The sequence below is a fragment of the Bison bison genome, unplaced genomic scaffold, assembly GCF_000754665.1.
Source record: "Bison bison bison isolate TAMUID 2011002044 unplaced genomic scaffold, Bison_UMD1.0 scf7180017864241, whole genome shotgun sequence".
NCBI lineage: Eukaryota > Metazoa > Chordata > Mammalia > Artiodactyla > Bovidae > Bison > Bison bison.
The window spans coordinates 3,548,477-3,570,805 of record NW_011494813.1 but is presented as its reverse complement, the minus strand read 5'-3'; the positions used below and the strand labels follow the sequence as shown (position 1 = coordinate 3,570,805).

The 22,329-nt window shown below is 39.9% G+C and overlaps 1 protein-coding gene across 1 annotated transcript in view; it reads right to left on the bottom strand.

Moving 5' to 3' along the window:
• Nucleotides 1-3,604: 3,604 nt before the first annotated feature.
• Nucleotides 3,605-22,329, bottom strand: part of LACTB2 (lactamase, beta 2) — a 30,962-nt gene continuing 12,237 nt past the window's right edge. Inside the window, exons 4-7 of the mRNA XM_010846973.1 lie at nucleotides 12,581-12,759; nucleotides 9,398-9,546; nucleotides 4,884-4,965; nucleotides 3,605-4,249 (exon numbers count right to left, since the gene is read on the bottom strand). Coding sequence (XP_010845275.1) covers nucleotides 4,206-4,249; nucleotides 4,884-4,965; nucleotides 9,398-9,546; nucleotides 12,581-12,759 — 454 coding nt within the window. The 3' untranslated portion in view covers nucleotides 3,605-4,205. The remainder of the gene's footprint in view (nucleotides 4,250-4,883; nucleotides 4,966-9,397; nucleotides 9,547-12,580; nucleotides 12,760-22,329) is intronic.

Here is a 22,329-nt window from a genome sequence, read left to right as displayed (position 1 = left end):
CCCATAGGAGAGGCAGTGCAGACACCTATATCCGCTACTAGCAAGCGGGGCCTGGGCAGGGAGGCGCGGGCTGCATTGCTTAGGGTAAGGACTGGGCCTGAATGCCCCGAGGACAATCTGAGGGAACTAACTTGAGATAGCAAACCAGACTGTGGGATAGCTATCCTGCGAAAAGCCTTAATCTAAGACACTGCCAAGCCCGCTCACAGAACAAAGGACTGAGCAGAGCTAGCCAGCTGCAGACTGGCCCATCCCCCACTGGAGACAGGCAGACGAGGGCAGCCAGAACCGGAAGGGGACAATCGTGGCCCCAGAGAGGCATCATTTACCAAACTGCAAGGGGGCTTCGTTGCTAACCAAGACTTCTTGGGATTCTGGATGGTCAACATCTGCTGGGAGGGTTGCAGCCAGAAATCAGCTCCCCAGAGGAGACACAAGGCACACCTGAGAAGACGAGCTCATTGTACATCCAGAAAACCAAGCGGCAGGGACGGGGGAGGTGATAAGTCACAGCCTTCAATTGGGGGTGACCACGCTCGCCAAGCACCTGGTCACCTGAGCTGCTTGGACCTGGGAAGGGCACAAAACGCAGGCCCAACAGAGTCTGCGCCTTTGTGGAGTACCCGAGTACCTGAACCTGAGCGACTTAGACCTGGGAAGTGCATACAACCCAGGGCCGGCCTGAGACAGTTCCCGGCAGAGCAACCTAGAGCCTAAGCAGTGTAGACAGGGAAAGCACACACGCCGTGAGTGGGGGCAAACCCAGTGTGGCCGAGACACTGAGAGCACATGCCAGTGATATTTGTTTGCAGCATCCCTCCCTCCCCACAGCACGACTGAAAAAGGGAGCCTAAAAAAGTGATTACCACCGCCCCCTTGTGTCAGGGTGGAAATTAGACACTGAAGAGACCAGCAAACAGAAGAAGGTAAAACAAACAGAGGGAACCACCTTTGAAGTGACAGGTGCAATAGATTAAAACCCTGTAGTTAGCACCGACTACATAGGAAGCGGCCTATAGATCTTGAGAAGTATAAGCCGGATCAAGGAACTATCTGAAAATTAACTGACCCCACTGTCCACACCACCACCAGAGAAAGTCCTAGATATATTTTTACTATTATCATTTTTTAAATTAAAAAAAATTTTTTTTAATCCTCTATTACTCCTTTAACTTTCATTTTTATAACCTATTACTTTGCAAAAAAAGACCCTATTTTTTAAAGCAAACTTCATATATATATATTTTATACTTTTTGTGACTTTGTTTTTTTCTTTAATATTGTATTTTTGAGAACCCAACCTCTACTCTAGATTTTTAATCTTTGCTTTTTGGTATTTGTTATCAATTTTGTACCTTTAAGAACCCAATCTTTAGTACCCATTTTTACTTGGGAGCGAGATTACTGGCTTGACTGCTCTCTCCCTCTTTGGACTCTCCTTTTTTTCCACCAGGTTGCCTCTGTCTCCTCCCTTCCCCTTCTCTTCTCTACCCAACTCTGTGAATCTCTTTGTGTGTTTCAGAAGGTGGAGAACACTTAGGGAAGTGATTACTGGCTAGCTTGCTCTCTCCCCTTTTGATTCCCCCTCTTCTCCTCCTGGTCACCTCTATCTCCCTCCTCCCCCTTCTCTTCTCCATGTAACTCTGTGAACCTCTCTGGGTGTCCTTCATTGTGGAGAAACTTTTCATCTTTAACCTAGATGTTTTATCATTGGTGCTGTATAGATGGAGAAGTCCTGAGGCTACTGTAAGAATAAGACTGAAACCCAGAGGCAGGAAGCTTAAGTACAAATCCTGAGACCACCAGAGAACTCCTGACTCCGGGGAACATTAATCAATAGGAGCTCATCAAACACCTCCATGCCTGCACTGAAAACAAGCACCACCCAAGGGCCAACAAGTTCCAGAGCAAGACATACCATGCAAATTCTCCAGCAACACAGGAACACAGCCCTGAGCTTCAATATACAGGCTGCCCAAAGTCACACCAAACCCACTGACATCTCCTAACTCATTACTGGATACTTCATTGCACTCCAGAGAGAAGAAATCCAGCTCCAGCCACCAGAACACCGACAAAAGCTTCCCTAACCAGGAAACCTTGACAAGCCATCCATCCAACCCCACCCACAGCAAGGAAACTCCACAATAAAGAGAATTCCACAAACTGCCAGAATACAGAAAGGCCACCCCAAATACAGCACTATAAACAAGATGAAAAGGCAGAGAAATACCCAGCAGGTAAAGGAACAGGATAAATGCCCACCAAACCAAACCAAAGAGGAAGAGATAAGGAATCTACCTGATAAAGGAAGCTCAGCTCTGTGTTGACCTAGAGGGGTGGGATGGGAGGCTCAAGGGGGAGGGAATATATGTATAGTTATAGCTGATCCACTTGTAAAGCAGAAACTCACACACCATTGTAAAGCAATTATACTCCAATTAAACAAAAAAATTCCAAGAGGATAAAAAGAAAGAAGGAAAAAAAAAAAAAACTTGTTTATAGACTCGTTCAGTAACCAAGTTTAATAACCTTCCATTATCTAGTCCTCTTTCACGAGATCCACTTGCAGCCTGAAGCGTGCTCTGTTACCTTAGAGAAAGACAATGGTTCCATGGCTTTGTGTATGGGATCCCCTCAATTTGGAAAGCCCTTCTCATCCCTGTCCCCTAATTCACTGTGGTTTTAATTTGCATCTTCCTCATGATTAGTGATGTTGAATATCTTTTCACGTGCTTATTGGCCATTTGTATATCTTCTCGGGACAAATGTCTTATCAAATCCTTTGCTCATTTTGGGTTGTTAGTTTGTTGTTGAATTCCCAGTTACTTTGTAATATGGAATGGTTTCATGAACACACCAGATCTCCAGAGTTTAGAATGATATGAAAATGCTAGAGGCCTTGGGAAAAAGGTGCTTCCCTGGTGGCTCAGCTGCTAAAGAATCTGCTGGCAATGCGGGAGACCTGGGTTCAACATCTGAGTTGGGAAGACCCCCTGGAGAAGGGAACGGCTACCCACTCCAGTATTCTGGCCTGGAGAATCCCATGGGTGGACACAACTGAGCGACTTTCACTTTCACTTTGGGAAAAGGAGAAGGAAGAGATGAGGTTGTCAAAAAAAAAAGTTTTAATTAAAAGAATTTTTTAAAAGTCTTAGAAAAGAGAAAAGGAAGCTTACTTTCAGGATTCTGAGCTCATTTTTGTACTGTTATTTGGCAACCTTATGGGTTAAATAAGCAGTGGTGGTTGACCTTAGAACCTAACCACTATTTAAAAACACTATATAAAAATGCTCTTATAATAATCTTAAAAATCTTTGGTATGTAATTCATATATATTTTGATGATGGTAGTGGTTTAGTTACTAAGTTGTGTGTTGCAATCCCATGGACTGTAGCCATGTAGGCTCCTCTGTCCATGGGGTTTCCCTGGCAAGAATACCTGAGTAAGTTGCCATTTCCTTCTTGAGGGGATCTTCCCAACCTAGGGATTGAACCTTGGTCTCCTGCATTGCAGGTGGATTCTTTACCAACTGAGCCACTATATACTAAAACCTAAATTAGTAAAACATATTGGTTGTACTAATGGATTACAGAAATAAATATTTATATACAATGACTTTAATTGGGAATTTAATGCTTTTCTATTACCAAACGTTGATTTACATGAATCACTTGTAGGATGCCATTATTAAGAAAATACATATTATACAGAGGAACAGAGTTGATACTTAATCATGATTGAGAGAAACATGAAAACAAGCCTCTAATCTACAGATATAGACAAAGGTTGTAGAAAAGGAAGGATGACATTGACATCTGTGTTGTTAACTGAAGCAGCTGGGAAAAAAAGAAGTATTACTGACCACTGGTCATAGATAAATAATCTCTAAGAATAATATCCAGTTTAAATGACATAAAATTTATTATTTTAAAAGAAACCATTACTTTGTTTATTGAAAATGGATAAACTATTGGATTTCTGCATTTTTGGTAAAATGTTATAAGAGCTTGGTTAGATAAATAGCTAATATTGTAGGTGCAAAATGTGATTTACACATTTTAGAATAGATGTAATGTTATTTAAAAGTATATCTAGGGTTATTTTCAGTGTTCCACAGGCTATATTCTTTGTAAATAATTCATAGTTAACAGAACATCTCATTCTCCAAAATCAAAACAACATAATCTTTCATTAAGCTGAAACTAAAGATGAGCTTTCCATTTCTTCTCAGGATCTGTGTTGCTAACTGTGGAAAGAAAATTACAGAGTAAACATTTAACAACAGACAAGCAAAATCACTGGATTTTAAGTTCTCTTGTAACTAGAAAGAGCATTAATTCCTAAAAATTTTTGTTGCTCAATATAAAGTTGGGGTTTCTCTTATGGTGCGGGTTGGGGGGTACAAATAACGTTGCTAAAACTTCTACACAGGATCCGACTTTGCACCTCTTGCTTTTTAAGCAGCAAACTTCTAAGATTATTAAGTTGACAAGTCAACACTAGTGAACAATTACAGAATTACTGCTTTAGTATCTTTGAGTTTACTACCTTTACTACTGCGAAACCTTTGGCTATTCCCAAATCTACATGTAAAGTTCTTTGTGGTCACTCTGGCAAAAGCGAAGTTCTCTTCCCGCTAGATTTGGGTGGATGAGGACTGCAGCCCCCACGCAGGGCTCTCACTCCTGTGGGAGCTTTTGTTCTAATTTGTCGCTCTCTGGCCTTTTGCTACTGACCCTTCCTAATGACTGTCTCTCCCACCCACAGTGACATTCAAGGGAGAACTCTGGTAGGTGGTGTTTTTCCTCAAAGGAAACTAGTTCATTTGTTAACAAATATTTTCAGTGCTCCAAATAAAAAAAATTTGGAAGAATACTTACCTATTTTTCCTTCTTTTTCTAATTTTTTCAAATGTAGCAAGACATTATGTTGGGCCATTTTATGTAAATGCTTGGGAGTATCCTAAAGGAAAGATGAGAGTGTTTTTAAATTTTTAATTTTAATTAATTTATTTCTGGCCACACCACACAGTGTGCAGGACCTTAGTTCCGAACTCTCATCGTCTGCAGGAGAAGCAGAGTCCTTACCACTGGACCACCAGGGAAGTCCCGACAACATTTCTTTTTCAAAAAAATAACAGGGTTAGTCTTTTTGAAACTTTTAAAGAAAAAAGACAAAAGACGACAGTCTTTTTTGTTGTTGAGAGGTACTTTTTAAAAAAATATTTTAACTGAAGGATACTGCTTTACAAAACTGTGGTTTTTCTGTCATACATCAAGAATTAGCCATAGGTACACCCATGTCCCCTCTCTCTCAGACCACGCTCTCATCTCCCTTTCCATTCCGCTCTCATCTCCCTTTCCATTCCAGCCTTCAGCCTGTCACAGAGTCCCTGTTTGAGTTCCCTGAATCAGATAGTAAATTCCCATTGGCTATCTGTTTCACACATGGTATTGTAAATTTCTATATTACTCTCTCCATACATCTCCCCTTCTCCCTCTTCTCCTCCCACCTTGTCCATAGGTCTGTTCTCTATGTCTGTTTCTCCACTGCTACCCTGAAAATAAATTCATCAGTGCTGTCTCTTCAGATTCCACATATATGTGTCAATATATGATATTTATATTTCTCTTTCTGACTTACTTCACTCTGTATAATGGGCTCTAGTTTTGTCCACTTCATTAGAACAGATTCAAATGCATTCCTTTTTATGGCTGAGTAGTATTCCATTGTATATACATACCACAGCTTCTTTATCCATTCATCTGTTGATGGACATCTAGGTTGCTTCCATGTTCTAGCTATTGTAAATAGTGCTGCAGTGAACACTGGGGTACATGTGTCTTTTTCAGTTTTGATTTCCTCAGGGTATATGCCTAGGAGTGGGATTGCTGAGTCATATGGTGTTTTTATTCCTAGCTTTTTAAGGAGTCTCCATACCATCAAGAAGACAGCTATAACTCTAGGTTTTTATATAGTAATAACCAAAACTATTTCATCCTATATATGTCTCACTTTGGGTCACTGCTGCTGCTGCTAAGTCGCTTCAGTTGTGTCCGACTCTGTGCAACCCCATAGATGGCAGCCCACCAGGCTCCCCCATCACTGGGATTCTCCAGGCAAGAACACTGGAGTGGGTTTCCATTTCCTTCTCCAAGGCATGAAAGTGAAAAGTGAAAGTGAAGTCGCTCAGTCGTGTCTGACTCTTAGCAACCCCATGGACTGTAGCCTACCAGGCTCCTCCATCCACAGCATTTTCCAGGCAAAAGTACTGTATAATTCACTAGCTTGTTGTATTGTTTAGATTACACATTATAAGAGGTAACATACACTTATTTGTCATATACACTATTTGTCTCTTTTATTCTTTAAGAATTTTTCAAAGTCAAGCTTCTTAACTAAATTGACTATCTCCATTTCTCAGCTCCCTGAAAATGTTTTGTTAAGGTCATCAAATTACATTTTAATGAAAATTCAAAGAATTCTTTTAAGTCCTCATTTTACCTGAAATCAGCAGGCGAGTCTCTCCTTTTGGAAGAGCTCTTCTCTTTTCCCTTCCCTAGGTTATCCTACCTCTCATCATTTTGTCTTCATTCTGGATATTCTTCCCGGGATTTCTCTTTAACACTGATGTCTACAATGAATTGTATCACTTGACTCTCTTCTCTTTTTACTCAATCAACTTGCCACTGCATTAAAGATTCCCAAGTAAAAACCTCCAAACCCAACTCTTCTTGAAGCTCCAGCACCATGTATTATATCCACCAGCATGATTTTCTAGGTCTAATTATACAACCCCCCTGGGCTAAGATCTGTGGTGGTCATTCTCAGTTTATAGGCTGAAGCCCACATTTTTTAGCATGGCAACCAAGGGCTTCCTCTGACCCACCATGCCTGTCTTTCCTGCCTCATATCCTGGGACTCCCTCCCTACCCACCTGCAACATGCATTCTGTGCTCCAATAACACATTTTTTGGGGGGGGTTTCAAACACATAGAAGGCTTTTATGACCCCCATTGTTTGAACACATCTTTCCTTCTATTTAGAATGACTTCCCTTCTCCTGTATCTGGCCTGGGAAATGCTTACTCCTTCTTCAAGAAGCGATTCAATCATTATGTTTCTGAAGGTGTTCCAGACAAGTCTCATGACCCATTATCTTCACCAGGTAGAACTGACTTCTCTTTCCTTTGTGCCCCCAATGTGCTGTGTATGGGCCCTGGAGGGAAGCTTGGTGTGATAGAAAAACACAAGGTTTGAGTATCTGACTTCTGACATTTGAGTATGTGACATCTGCGAGTTTTGTGCCTTTGGAAAAGTTACTTAGCTCATACTTTTCAAGTCAGTTTTTAAATCTATTAAGTTGGAATAATAGTTTCTTTACGTAGTGAAAACTTGGGGTACAGGAAATTAAGTACCCCAAAACACAAGTGTAATGTGAAGCATGTAGTACTGTGTCTAACACATAACATGCTCAAAAAAATGGGAGCTATTATGAACATGTCTGTCTTTGCTAAACCCCAAGTTCTCTGAGGGAAGAGATCTGTAGTCATCTTAGTATCTCTGCACCTAGTCCAGGGGCACACGAAAACTTCAGTAAATGTTTGTAGAAAGAATAAATGTCTCCACAATATCTAATGCTATTCTATATGTAACAGATGCTGTACACATATGCACAGTGAACACATCCCTGAACACACCTCTGAATGCAGAACCAGCATTTCTGAGTCAGGCACAGTCACTGGCTGACTCATCTGTGAGGGTTAATCAGAGAGTTCTGCAGCCTGTACTTGGGTTAGAAAACACTACCCATGTTTCAATTTCAATGCATAATCTAGAATGGCTAAACTCTAGGAAGTGAACTCTTTCACAGAATTTAAATATTTACACTTCCCCTTTGCTCCTGGCACTTTTTATCTTCAGCCCTTTAAATCATTCATCCATTCCTTTAAACACAAAGCACAATGAGTGTGTTTTAACTGGTTTTTGATAACTTAGGCCTATGGGACATTGGGACATTGCTGTCATTCAATTGCTAAGTCGGGTCTGACTCTTTCTGACCCCACAGACTGCAGCACACCAGGCTTCTGTCCTTCACTATCTCCTGGAGCTTACTCAAAGACTCATGTCAAACTCAGTGATGCCACCCAACCATCTCATCCTCTGCTGCCACCTTCTCCTTCTGCCCTCAATCCTTCCCAGCAGCAGGGTTTTTCCCAATGAGTCAGATCTTCGCATCAGGTGGCTGAAGTATTGGAGCTTCAGCCTCACCATCAGTCCTTCCAATGAATATTCAGGGACTGACTGGTTTGATGGGACATTAAAGACCTTTACTAAATGAAACTCACTCAGGTTCCTTTTCAAGATCATCTTTAGTTACACTCTCAGGTATCTTATGGCTGTATAGGTTATGGCAGTGGGAGTCTTAAAACCCAGATAATCTTATTACATTCTTAATCCCTAAGCTATACTGCCTACATCAGTTATCTAATGTACATTTGCTGAGAAACTGAATCCTACGGACAGATTGCCATATGCTGCTGTTAAACAAGGATTTGCTCAGAGGCCACTGTGTGAGGGGCTCTTTCTCTACTAAATGACTTTCCTCATTCTCTTCTTTGAGGCCTTTCTCCTTTTAATCCATTGGGCTTCCCTTGTGGCTCAGCTGGTAAAGAATCTGCCCGCAATGTGGGAGACCTGGGTTCAATCCCTGGGTTAGGAAGATCCCCTGGAAATGGGAAAGGCTACTTACTCCACTATTCTGGCCTGGAGAATTCCATGGACTGTATAGTCCATGGGGTCACAAAGAGTCGGACATGACTGAGTGACTTTCACCTTCACAGGCACTGCTACTAATTCTCACTGCTATTAGCCAGGATCTGTCTCCAGCAGATCACCCCTTCTCACTCGCTGCCGAGTAGGACACTAGATAATAAAGATGGTCAGCGTAATATATTATTGTTGCTAGCTGCTCAGTAGTGTCCAACTCCCTGTGATTCCATGGACTGTAGCCCGCTAGGATCCTCTGTAGCCTGATCATGGAATTTTCCAGGTAAGAATACTGGAGTTGGTTGCCATTCCCTTCTCCAAGTAAAACATAAATCATAACAAAGCCTCATCACCAGGCTGTTGGCAATGATCTCCTACAGAATGAAATATGAAAGGCTTAATAATGGCTCAGAAGGGTTATTCTGTGGGCCAGTGTTTATCAACTTCTGCATTCTAGAAACTTGAGATTTGATGATCTCAAATCTATACAAGTGACTAATATTACTTAAAAAATTAACAGACTCATTCTGCTCTAAGATGTGATGAATTTACCACATTAATAGTCTATTGAATAGATTCTTCTATTAAAATTGTGGCTATGTACAAATGAGATAAACAAAAATTACCTTGTAAATACTTTTTACAAGTTCCATTGCTGTGAATGACTTTTCAAAGTTCTCATGAAATACTGTAAGAATCTGCTGTTCTCGGATGTTTCTGTGAGAAATGTATTGTAGAATTTTAGCTTCCGCATTATGGATAACTGGGCCATGTCCTGAATCAGAATAATTATAAAAATTATTTCAATGAAATAAAAAATTTTAAGTACAACTGAAGTTAATTCACTCTACTAAAAAAATATTTCATACAGTGAACTGGAAAGGCACACTAAATATACAAGTGAGTATTATTTGGAAAACTATACAGGTAATAAGATAATCACATACCAAGCCAAGAACTATTAGAGAATTATGTCAAAATCTATATAAAATATTACAGTGTTCATTAGAAAAAAGAAGAGTAAGAATTAAAAGATAACAACAAAAGTAACAATAAAAATAGTAACCACAACAGTAACAACAGGTAGTATTAACAGTGTTCATTATTTGCCAGTTGTTGTTCAGTTGCTGTGTCTGACTCTGCGATCCCGTGGACTATAGCATATCAGGCTCCTCTGTCCTCCACTATCTCCCAGAGTTTGCTCAAATTCATGTGCTTGAATCGGTGATGCCACTCAACCATCTCATCCTCTGCTGCTCCCTTCTACTTTTACCTTCAATCTTTCCCAGCATCAGGGTCTTTTCTAATGACTCAGCTCTTTCCAACAAGTGGCCACAGTGTTGGAACTTCAGCTTGAGCAACAGTCCTTCAATGAATATTCAGGGTTGATTTCCTTTAGGATTGACTGGTTTGATCTCCTTGCTGTCCAAGGGCCCTTAAGGGTCTTTTCCAGCACCACAATTCAAAAGCATCAATTCTTCATGGCACTCAGCCTTCTTTATGGTCCAACTCTCACATCTTTACACGACTACTGGAAAACCCATAGCTTTACCTATACGGACGTTTGTTGGCAAAATGATGTCTCTGCTTTTTTTTTGTCTCTGCTTTTTAATACACTGTCTAGATTTGTCATAGCTTTCCTTTCAAGGGGCAAGTGTCTTTTAATTTCATGGCTGCAGTCACTGTCCACAGTTATTTTGGAGCCCAAGAAAATAAAAAGTCTGTTGCTGCTTCCACTGTTTCCCCAATATTTGCCATGAAGTGATGGGACTGGATACCGTGATCTTAGTCTTTTTTTTAATGTTGAGTTTATTTGCCAGATACTGCTCTAAATGCACTTTATTCTTACAAGAATCCCATGAAATACGTATGTTTATTCTCCCCTTTGAACAGCAGAAACTCAGGCATAGGAAGGGTAATTAATCTGCCTGCAGTTACATATAGCTAAGTGGAGCTGGGATTCTGACTCAGGTCTTTTAACCACTCTGTGTTCTTAACCACTATGCTTATCAAAGATTGAAAAGTGGAATATATAAAGTAACTTCATGGAAGTGATGAAGAGCTATTAAAAATTCACAAGGACCACAGGAGAACTTTGAGTCTTATGTACAGGCTAGCAGTTCAGAAACCTTGATAACCCAGAAAAAGTCATAATGAAATTTACCTTCTCTTAAAACAGTGAAAATGAATGTATTACACCAATCTGCAAGAGAGGTTTTTTTAAAGATATTTGAGAACAATCACCAGGAGTAGGGGCTTCCTTGGTGGCTCAGTGTACCTGCCAATGTAGGGGATGTGGGTTCAATACCTGGGTCAAGAAGATCCTCTAGAGAAGAAAATGGCAACTCACTGTAGTATTCTCGCCTAGGAAATCCCATGGACAGAGGAGCCTGGCGGGCTACAGTCCATGGGGTCCATGACTTAGCAACTAAAGAGCAACAACAAGAAACCAAAAGTAGACTGACCTGTTATATAAAGAGCTCAGGCTTTATGATACGGACTACCATTTACTAGCTGTATGGCTGTGAAAGTCTCTGAATCTTGGAGCTTATTTCTTCAGCTATCTGCTTCACTGAGTTTCTGTGAAGACAGCTTTGTGAAGGTCCTGACACTGTACCTGGCAGGTAGGGTAGCAGGCTTCAATATGTGCTAGCTATGGCTATGGAATACCATTGAATAAGCCAGTTCACTGGATTCACTAAAGCCAACACTCCAAGAACCTGTACCAGGCACCCTCTCATTAGCTTTGCTCCAATGTGAGTGCATCAAGCATCTACTCTCTTCTTTCAAAACAGTTGTCAGCCTCTGCTTCTTTGATGTCATAACATGAATCCAAATGCCTAGTACCACCAACTGTATGTTTCCCACCCCTCAGCAGTGAGACCTCATGAGAGAATATGAAGGTATTGAAGACATTGTATTTACAGATCTTTTCATGACTCTCTGGCTAGGAACAAGTTAGAAGGACTTAAAAGAGTCAGTTATTGAGTCTCTTTTTCCTCCTGGGGCCTTCTGTTGGGTCCTGTATCTTTCTTAGGTTTTAAGAGGGAGAGGAGATTCATACTGTAAAGCAGGGCAGTGATAGCTGATATACTAATAATAGGTATTTTTTTTTCCTGAGTAATTGAAATAAATGTAGTCTCACAGTTAATATGGAAAATATTGATTTCCATGCATGCATGCTTGTTACTTCAGTCATGTCTTCTCTTTGCAACCCTATGGACCATAGCCTGCCAGGTTCCCCTGTCCATGGGATTTTCCAGACAAGAACACTGGAGAGGGTTGCCATTTCCTTTTCCAGGGGACCTTCCTGACCCAGGGACCAAACTCACGTCTCTTAAGTCTCCTGTATTGGTAGGCAGGTTCTTTACTGTTAGTGCCATCTGGGAAGCCCCTCTGAATTCCATAGTGTGAGTTAAAAAACTAAAGCTCAGAGGTCAAATGTTACAGGTCACATGGCTAAAATGCAGTCCACAATAGAAATCAAGTTAACAAAACTAAAGATAGCTCATGAAATGAAAACATTTTCTGGTCCCAATAAGTTTATTTCCTTTGTTTAAGAGTTCTATTAACAGCTGGGTAGATATTAAAAAATAATGCTATCTTTTAAAAAAGTTATTAATACAACTCTCAGTCTTCTTTTTAATTGCATTGCTAGACAAGACTTAGGGGTGTAATTTAGAAAGAAGCAGTTTATACATATCTTCAAGAAGCAGTTTATACATATGTACATATACATATACAAACCAAAAGGAAATCTTTCTCATCATTTGAAACAAATGGTTTGCTAGGTTAAAAGAATGACCCACCTGGATATATAACTTTAGCTTTGATTTTTAATAACTCTTTCAGGGAGTTCATATAATCATAGAGGTCTTCAAATACAGTTGTTCCTTCCCCTAGGATGCAATCTCCAGAAAACAGAGCATTTTCTTCTTCTAAGACTAGAGCCATATGATCATCAGTGTGGCCAGGTGTGTATACAACTCTAGTTCAAAGAAGAAATAGTAACAGTTGGAACTTGTAGGCTTGGAAGAAATTTTGAGACGTAAATTATTCTCTCCTTCTTTATGGACAAGACACAAATAAATGATGTCAACACATTTTCTGAAAAGAGTGGCGTCTTAACCACTGGACTGCCAGGAAATCTCCTACATGAAGGTTTATGACCATACCAATAATAAACCAGTTAAAGAACTAAGTCTAAATAATTTGTTCTACAGAGTACTTGATTGCTCAGCCACATATAGGCAACACTCTCTAGTAGTCATTTTTTTCTGTTATTACTCCTGTACTTTGAATTGTATACTTTGAATTACTGCAGATTTCACGTTGTTTTCTTGTTTACCATTCTACCTCACAAGGCTATGAACTCTGAAAGGCAGGACTCCTGTCTAATTCTAATCTTTATATTCTCAATGCTTAGCACTCAGTAGTAGCTAATGGAGAAGGCAATGGCACCCCACTCCAGTACTCTTGCCTGGAAAATCCCATGGACGGAGGAGCCTGGTGGGCTGCCGTCCATGGGGTTGCACAGAGTCGGACACGACTAAAGCGACTTAGCAGCAGCAGCAGCAGTAGCTAATATCAATATATTGCTTTCCATGTGCCAGGCACTGACTTCAGGAATTTACAAGCATTATACACTTAATCCTTCCTACTAGTAATGGGGTGGGTACTATTAACCTCTCCATTTTCTATTTTAGAAAATGAAACCACAGGAGATAGCAAACAATGTCTGATGGAATAAGATTTAAATTGTTTTATTTAGCTTGAGAGGTTAATTATCCTTACCTTTTTTTTTAAAATACAACTTTATTTTTTGGCTGCAAAAACAGAACTCTGTTTTTATTTTTTTTTAATTAATTATTTTATTTTTTCAGCTGCTCAATGCAGCATGAGGGATCTTAATTCCCTGACCAGGGATCAAACCCATGCCCTCTGCAGTGGAAGCAAAGAGTCTTAACTACTGGACCGCCAAGGAAGTCCTTCTCTTTGCCTATTCTAAATAGTATTGCATTTTATGTGCCTGGAATACTTTATTTTTCTCAATAATGGACTTTTTTGGGGGGAAGATAGGGCAGATATAATTGCATATTTGCATTTACTGTATAGGAACTGAGAGTGTGTTTCTGGTTAAGACTGGATTAACACCTGCAACTCTTCTTTTCCTCCTAAAACATCAATAAAATTACCATAAAGGGATATGTGAAAAATGGCATAAACCCATTGGAGTGAGGAGAATGGACCATATCATTAGAATTCTAGAAGCTAAAAGAAGACATATGAGTGAGAAATGACTTATTAGATGAGAGAAAAACTGACATCTAAGCTGGCAGAGGTGAAAGCTGAGACAGACCCAACCAGATTCACACTGCCGAAGTCTCCAGTCTCTGGATGTGGGGCACCAGGAATCTAGTAGAGGAGGGAGCTGAGATTAAAGGAAGAAAGATTCATTGAGAGTGTATTTAACACACATTCAAGTCTTCAGATTCCCCTCTCGTTTGGAGCAGCCTGACAAGCACTCCAACCCCACTGAAGGAAACGACTGGAGATTTAATCTTCAATGAGGGAAAGTTCAACGAGGGTGAAACACAGACCCTCGTTTAGGACATTAGTGGGGCTGTTTTTCTTTGTGGCTGTGGTAGCGACACCGACAGAGGTAGCGACACTCTTCTAAAAACAGGAAGACCACATGAACACACATGGATCCCCAAGCCTTCTTTCCACACTCAGCTTCCACACTCAGCTCCTATAATGCTGTCAGCCAGGCCTTTACTCTTCATGAAGATGAGAAGAGTCTTTGCTGGGAAACACTCCCAGCTCAGGAAGAAAGACTCTGATTCCTATGCTGGAAGTTCCCCAACTAAACAATTCATCTAGATGACGCCACAGTGTGGCGCACAACCTACAGGAGCCCTCTTACGTTTTCAGAGCTCCCAAATAGCTGTCACCTCCCTTAGAAGACATCCTGGAGGAGGGCATGGCAACCCAGTCCAGTGTTCTTGCTGGGAGAATCCCCACGGACAGAGGACCCTGGTGGGCTACACTCCACGGGGTCACAAAGAGTCTGACATGACTGAAGCAACTGTGCACACATTCACCCTTTGAAGACACTGGTAAACACCAGATCACCAGACATCTGAAGAGAGCCTTTCAAACTGAGGAGAGCAAATAAAAACAAGCAAACCAATTTAGAGGCTACAAATTATAAGGAAGAAAATTTCCAACAAAAACAAAAACACGCACAAACCTCCCCTCCACAGCCACAAAGAAAAACAGCCCCACTAATGTCCTAGGAGAGATAAGAAGTTGCAATGATGAAACAAGAAAGAATAGTATGAATGGAGCATTTATGGGGCAAAATGATCTCCTGAAAGCTAAAAATGTGAGAAGAGAAAGGGAAAAATAGGATTAGGAGATAAAGCTGATAAAAACCTCCCAGAAAGTACAGCAAAAAGGCAAAAAAGACAGAAAACAGGAGAAAAAATAAAGTTAGGGGATGAGTCTAAGCGTTCTAACAAAACAGGAAGGGTTTAATAAATGAAACAGGACAAAACAGATTAGAGAAAACATCAGTGAACAACTTCAGGAAAATTGTGAGACCTGAAGGACACATGTTTCCAGACTGAAAAGGCCTTTCAAGGATCCAGCATTATAAACTTCCTCCAAGGTATACCACTGGGAATTTCCAGAACATAGTGAAGAAGAAAAAAAAAAAGAAAGAAAGAAAAAATACAAACAGGTGGTCAAAAAAGTTCAGCAACCTGAAAGGTTTCAGATTTCTCAGTCTTGATACTGTATTAACTAGAAGGCAATGAAATCTTGCATATGAAACCAAGAAGGAAAAAAGATTTCAACCCGGAATTTACAAATAGTACACTTTAAGTCAAGCTGGATTAAACAGAGACATTTTTAGATGTGAAAGGTCTTAAAAATGCACTTTCTCAGAAAGCTATTGGAGGTGGGCGCCACCAAAACAGGAGTATCAAGAAAGAAAATTATGGGGTACAGGGGACAGGTGACCCAAGACAGGAGGGAGGCAAGGGGAAGCCCCAGGTGAGCATGAAGGGAATTCTGGGAGGATCATAGAGTCAGCCTGGAAGAGACCCATCCGGGACAGCAAGTTAGGAGGCTCTGAGGGAGGTTCATCCAGAACACGGAAGTGCGAGAATCCCAGATACATTTAAACATTCTGAGAGAATATTTATATAATTGGAGTTGAATTAATGATAAGTATATAGAAAATTATTCAAGTAACAAAACAACTATTAACTGCAGGAAAGCAGGAAAGGAAAATTAAGCACAGTTTACTACATGGTTCAGCTGTAAATAGTATCTATAGTCCTAGTAAGGTTAACATTGAATACTGAGCTAAGCAAAATTATGACCCCAGAAGACTGGGAGACAGGAATGGAGCCCATAAATAAGAGAAATGGGAAAACCAACTCTGATTTTTTTCAGAGTGGGAAATTAATTAAAAAAAAAAACAAACAACTAAATGGGAAAGTCAAGATGGGGCAAAGGATCAGAGAGTCCTTAAGATTTGTTACTGTCATTGCTCTACCCTCTTTCATTTTTTCTCCCTAGAGGTGTCCATTTTCACCCCTTTTGCTAATTATGTATGTCATGTGCCTGAATTTTTTTTGCATGTGTGTGTCTGTCTGGCCTAAAAAAGCTACCTACCGAAGGTAATTCTGCATTCCTCTCTGCTTCAAGACCTTGAAAAGCCTACCTAATAGTCTAATAAACATATTTTCAAGTTTGGTTTTTAGATTCTACCAAGTTATGATGAGTAAACCTTCTGGGTTTCCTAGGTGGCGCTATTGGTAAAGAATCTGCCTGCCAAGGCAGGAGACATGAGACTCGGGTTCGATCCCTGAGTCAGGAAGATCCCCTAAAGGAGGGCATGGGAACCCACTCCAGTATTCTTGCCTGGAGAATCCCCTGGACAGAGGAGCCTGGCGGGCTACACTCCATAGGTTTGCAAAGAGCTGGACACAACTAAAATGACTGAGCATGCACATGCCGGTAAACCTTTTTTTAATAAAGTAAGTTAGATTACATTACTTTTTAAAGTCTGAAGTGAAGTGAAGTCGTTCAGTCGTGTCTGACTCTTTGCAACCCCATGGTCTGTAGCCTACCAGGATCCTCTATCCATGGGATTTTCCAGGCTAATCTAGAATTAAAAAGAGAATCTATAAAAAATAGACAAGTTTAAATTATCTGTCTTATTTAAGCTTAACTCACAGGACCATATTACTAGTAAGCAACAATGAAGCTTCACTAACAAGATGTGTAACTATTAGCAACTAAAGGCTCAGTATTTTTATGGACTATCTCTAACAAACATTTAAAAGTCAGACAGTTTCACTATAATCTATGCCAGAGCATAGGTAAAGAAGGAAAACTTATGACTGCCAAACCTGATAAGGCTGCACAAAAAGAAAATTAACTACCCAATCTCATTAATGAATATTATTATAAAAATCTTAACCAAAATATTAAGCTGGCCAAAAAGTTCGTTTGGGTTTTCCCCATAAGCTGGCATGGAAAAACTTGAATGACCTTTTTGGTCAACCCAATATTAACAAATAGAATGCAAAAGCAAATTTAAAAATAACATAGTGATCAAAGAAAGTTTATAAAAAAATGCAAGGGTGTTTCAATATTATAAGATCCCTGATAATAATAATAAAGCTATGGAGAAAACTAATAAGACCGCTGCCCTAAACATTGCAAAGATGACAAAATTCAAATCGTAACAGTATTTAAGAAATCTGACACTACTCTAATGGCATTAGTGATAAATTAATAATAATTAGATGTCAACAAAGGAGCCCAAAATGCAGTACTTGGGTGCAATCTCAAAAATGACAGAATGATCTCTGTTCGTTTCCAAGGCAAACCATTGAATATCACAGTAATCCAAGTCTATACCCCAACCAGTTATGTTGAAGAAGCTGAACCTGAATGGTTCTATGAAGACCTACAAGACCTTTTAGAATCAACACCCAAAAAAGATATCCTCTTAATTAAAGGAGACTGGAATGCAAAAAGTAGGAAGTCAAGAGATACCTGTGTAACAGGCAAGTTCGGCCTTAGAGTGTAAAACGAAGCAGGTCAAAGGCTAACAGAGTTCTGCCAAGAGAATGAACTGGTCATAGCAAACACCCTCCTCCAACAACACAAGAGACGACTCTACACATGGACATCACCAAAATCAGACTGATTATATTCTTTGCAGCCGAAAGATGGAGAAGCTCTATAGAGTCGCAAAAACAAGACCAGATGCTTACTGTGGCTCAGATCATGAACTCCTTATTGCCAAATTCAGACTTATTGAAGAAAGTAGGGAAAACCACTAGACCATTCAGGTATGACCTAAATCAAATCCCTTATGATTATACAGTGGAAGTGACAAGTAGATTCAAGGGATTAGATCTGACAGACAGAGTGCCTGAAGAACTATGGGAGGAGGTTCCTGACATTGTACAGGAGGCAGTGATCAAGACCATCCCCAAGGAAAAGAAATGCAAAAAGGAAAAATGGTTGTCTGAGGAGGCCTTACAAATAGCTGAGAAAAGAAGAGAAGCTAAAGGCAAAGGAGAAAAGGAGAGATATACCCATTTAAATGCAGCATTCCAAAGAATAGCAAGGAGAGATAAGAAAGCCTTCCTCAGTGATCAATGCAAAGAAATAGAGGAAAACAACAGACTGGGAAAGACTAGAGATCTCTTCAAGAAAATGAGAACTACCAAGGGAACATTTCATGCAAAGATGGGCACAATAAAGAACAGAAATGGTATGGACCTAACAGGAGCAGAAGATACTAAGAAGAGGTGGCAAGAATACACAGAAGAACTATACAAAAAAATTGTCATGACTCAGATAATGACGATGATGTGATCATTCACCTAGAGCCAGACATCCTGGAATGTGAAGTTAAATGGGCCTTAGGAAGCATCACTATGAACAAAGCTAGTGGAGGTGATGGAATTCCAGTTGAGCTATTTATTTCAAATCCTAAAAGATGATGCTGTGAAAGTGCTGCACTCAATATGCCAGCAAATCTGGAAAACTCAGCAGTGGCCACAGGACTGGAAAAGGTCAGTTTTCATTCCAAACCCAAAGAAAGGCCATGCCAAAGAATGTTCAAACTATTGCACAATTGCACTCATCTCACACGCTAGCAAAGTAATGCTCAAAATTCTCCAAGCCAGACTTCAACAGTACGTGAACCGTGAACTTCCAGATGTTCAAGCTGGATTTAGAAAAGGCAGAGGAACCAGAAATCAAATTGCCAACATCTGCTGGATCACTGAAAAAGCAAGAGAGTTTCAGAAAAACATCTATTTTTGCTTTATTGACTATGTCAAAGCCTTTAACTGTGTGGATCACAACAAACTGTGGAAAATTCTTAAAGAGATCACCTTACCTGCCTCCTGAGAAATCTGTATGTGGGTCAAGAAGCAACAGTTAGAACTAGACATGAAACAACAGACTGGTTTCAAATCAGGAAACGAGTACGTCAAGGCTGTATACTGTCACCCTGCTTATTTAACTTACATGCAGAGTACATCATGTGAAATGCCAGGCTGGATGAAGCACAAGCTAGAATCAAGACTGCCGGGAGAAATATCAATAACCTCAGATACGTAGATGACACCCTTATGGCAGAAAGCGAAGAAGAACTAAAAAGCCTCTTGATGAAAGTGAAAGAGGAGAGTGAAAAAGTTGGCTTAAAACTCAACATTCAGAAAACTAAGATCATGGCATCTGGTCTCATCACTTCATGCTAAATAGATGGGATAACAATGGAAACAGTGAGAGACTTTATTTTTTTGGGCTCCAGAATCACTGCAGATGGTGACTGTAGCCATGAAATTAAGACACTTGCTCCTTGGAAGAAAAGCTATGACCAACCTAGATAGCATATTAAAAAGCAGAGACATTATTTTACCAAAAAGGTCCATCTAGTCAAAGCCATGGTTTTTCCAGTGGTCATGTATGGATGTGACAGCTGGACTGTAAAGAAAGCTGAGCGCCAAAGAATTGATGCTTTTGAACTGTGGTGTTGGAGAAGACTCTTGAGAGTCCCTTGGACTGCAAGGAGATCCAACCAGTCAATCCTAAAGGAAATCAGTCCTGAATATTCATTGGAAGGGCTGATGCTAAAACTCCAATACCTGGTCACCTGATGTCAAGAACCAACTCACTGGAAATGACCCTGATGCTGGGAAAGATTGAAGGCAGGAGAAGGGGATGACAGAGGATGAGATGATTGGATGGCATCACTGACTTGATGGACATGAGTTTGAGTAAGCTCCAGGAGTTGGTGATAGACAGGGAAGTCTGACATTTTGCAGTCCATGGGGTTGCAAAGAGTTGGATACGGCTGAGCGACTGAACTGACTGACTGAGATGATACCACTCTAATGGCTGAAAATGAGGAGGAACAAAGAGCCTCTTGATGAGAGTTTGAGAGGAGAGTGAAAAAGCTGGCTTAAAACTCAACATTCAAAGAATTAAGATCATGGCATCCAGTCCCATCACTTCATGGCTAATGATGGGGAAAAGTGGAAACAGTGGCAGAATTTATTTCCTTGGGCTCCAAAATCACTGTTGTCAGTGACCACAGCCCTGAAATTGAAAGACAGTCCTCCCTCGAAGAAAAGCTATGACAAATCCAGACAGTGTACTAAAAAGAAGAGACATCATTTTGCCAACAAAGGTCCGTACAGTCAAAGCTATAGTTTTTCCAGTAGTCCTGTATGGATATGAGAGTTGGACCATAAAGAAGGCTGAGTGTTGTGAAGAATTGATACTTTTGAATTGTGGTGCTGGGAAAGACTCTTGAGAGTCCCTTAGACAGTAAGGAGATCAAATCAGTCAATCCTAAAGGAAATCAATTCTGAATATTCATTAGAAGGACTGATGCTGAAGCTGAAAGCTCCAATATTTTGGTGACTTGACGTGAAGAGTCAACTCATTGGAAAAGACCTTGAGGCTGTGAAAGATTGAAGGTAGAAGGAGAAGGGGGGAACAGAGGGTGAGATGGTTGGGTGGCATCACCGACTCAATACACATGAGTTGAGCAAACTGTGGGAGACAGTGAAAGACAAGGAAGCCTAGCGTGCTACAGTCCATGGGTTGTACAGAGTCAGACATGACTTAGCCACTGAACAAGAAGAAAACAGAAATGAGTGTAACTTAGAATGATTTCTCCCTTACCAAAAAAAAAAAAAATCAAATCCTTATAAAAAATTCTGCTAAAAATTTAATAGATATAAGGTACAAGAACATGAGCTACTAGTGTAAGGGGAGCAATTACTTTTGAGAGGCATTAAGAACTATTATTCTTTTATAGTTTCTAAGTATATGCTTTATATATTGCAAACAATTACATTTTTATAGTTGCACCAATGTCAAGTTAATAAAGAGATGTTAGAAATGATCTCTGGTCTGATTAAACCTGCTGCAACCTATTAATGAAAGTATTCATGTTATATGAAAATGATTCCAGTAGGTATATTTCTAGCAAATATAAAAATATGTGAAGACAGTCTACAGAATGGAAAAACATTTGCAAACCATATATCTGATGAAGAGTTAACATCCAAAATACATAAGGAACTTAAAAAACTCAACAGCAAAAAAAATCCAGTTAAAAAAATGACCAAAAACTTGAATAGACATTTTTCCAAAGAAGACAGATGAAAGACCAACAGGGACATGAAAACTGTTCAACATTATTGGTCATTGGGGAAATCCAGATTAAAACCAAAATAAGATGTCACCTCATGCCCGTCAGAATGGCCATCATCAACAACACAAGAGATATGAAGTGCTGCTGTGTGTGTGGAGAAAAGGAAATGATTGTGCATTATTGGCAGGACTGTAAATTGATACAGCCACTACAGAAAACAAGATGGAGAAGTCTCAAAAAATTAAAAATAGAACTACATATCACCAGCAATTCTATTCTCAGGAATAGATGCTCAGGAAATGAAAACACTAACTTCAAAAAATATTTGTAGCCCAATGTTCACAGCAGTGTTATTTACAATAGCCAAAACATGGAAACAACCTAAGTGGCCACTAATGGATGAAAAAGCTGTGATACACACACACATATACACACAATGCAGTCTTATTCAGCCATAACAAATGAGGGAATCCTACCATTTGGGACAACGTACATGGACCTTGAAGGCATTATGCTAAGTAAAATAAGTCAGACAGAGAAAGACAAATACAACATGATCTCACTTATATGTGGAATCTTAAAAAAAAAAACAAAACACACACACCAAACTCACAGAAAAAGAGATCAGGCATGCAGTTACCAGAGGTGGAGGGTGAGAGGAGGGAGAAATGGAGGAAAGGTAGTTAAAGGTACAAATTTCCAATTATAAGATAAGTCCAAGGCATACAATGTACAACAAGGTGACTAAAAGCTCTATAAAAAAGCTGTTAGGAGAATAAATCCTGAGTTCTGATCACAAGGAGAAAATTGTTCTTTTTTTCTTTTTACTCTTCTTTCATTTCTTTTTAA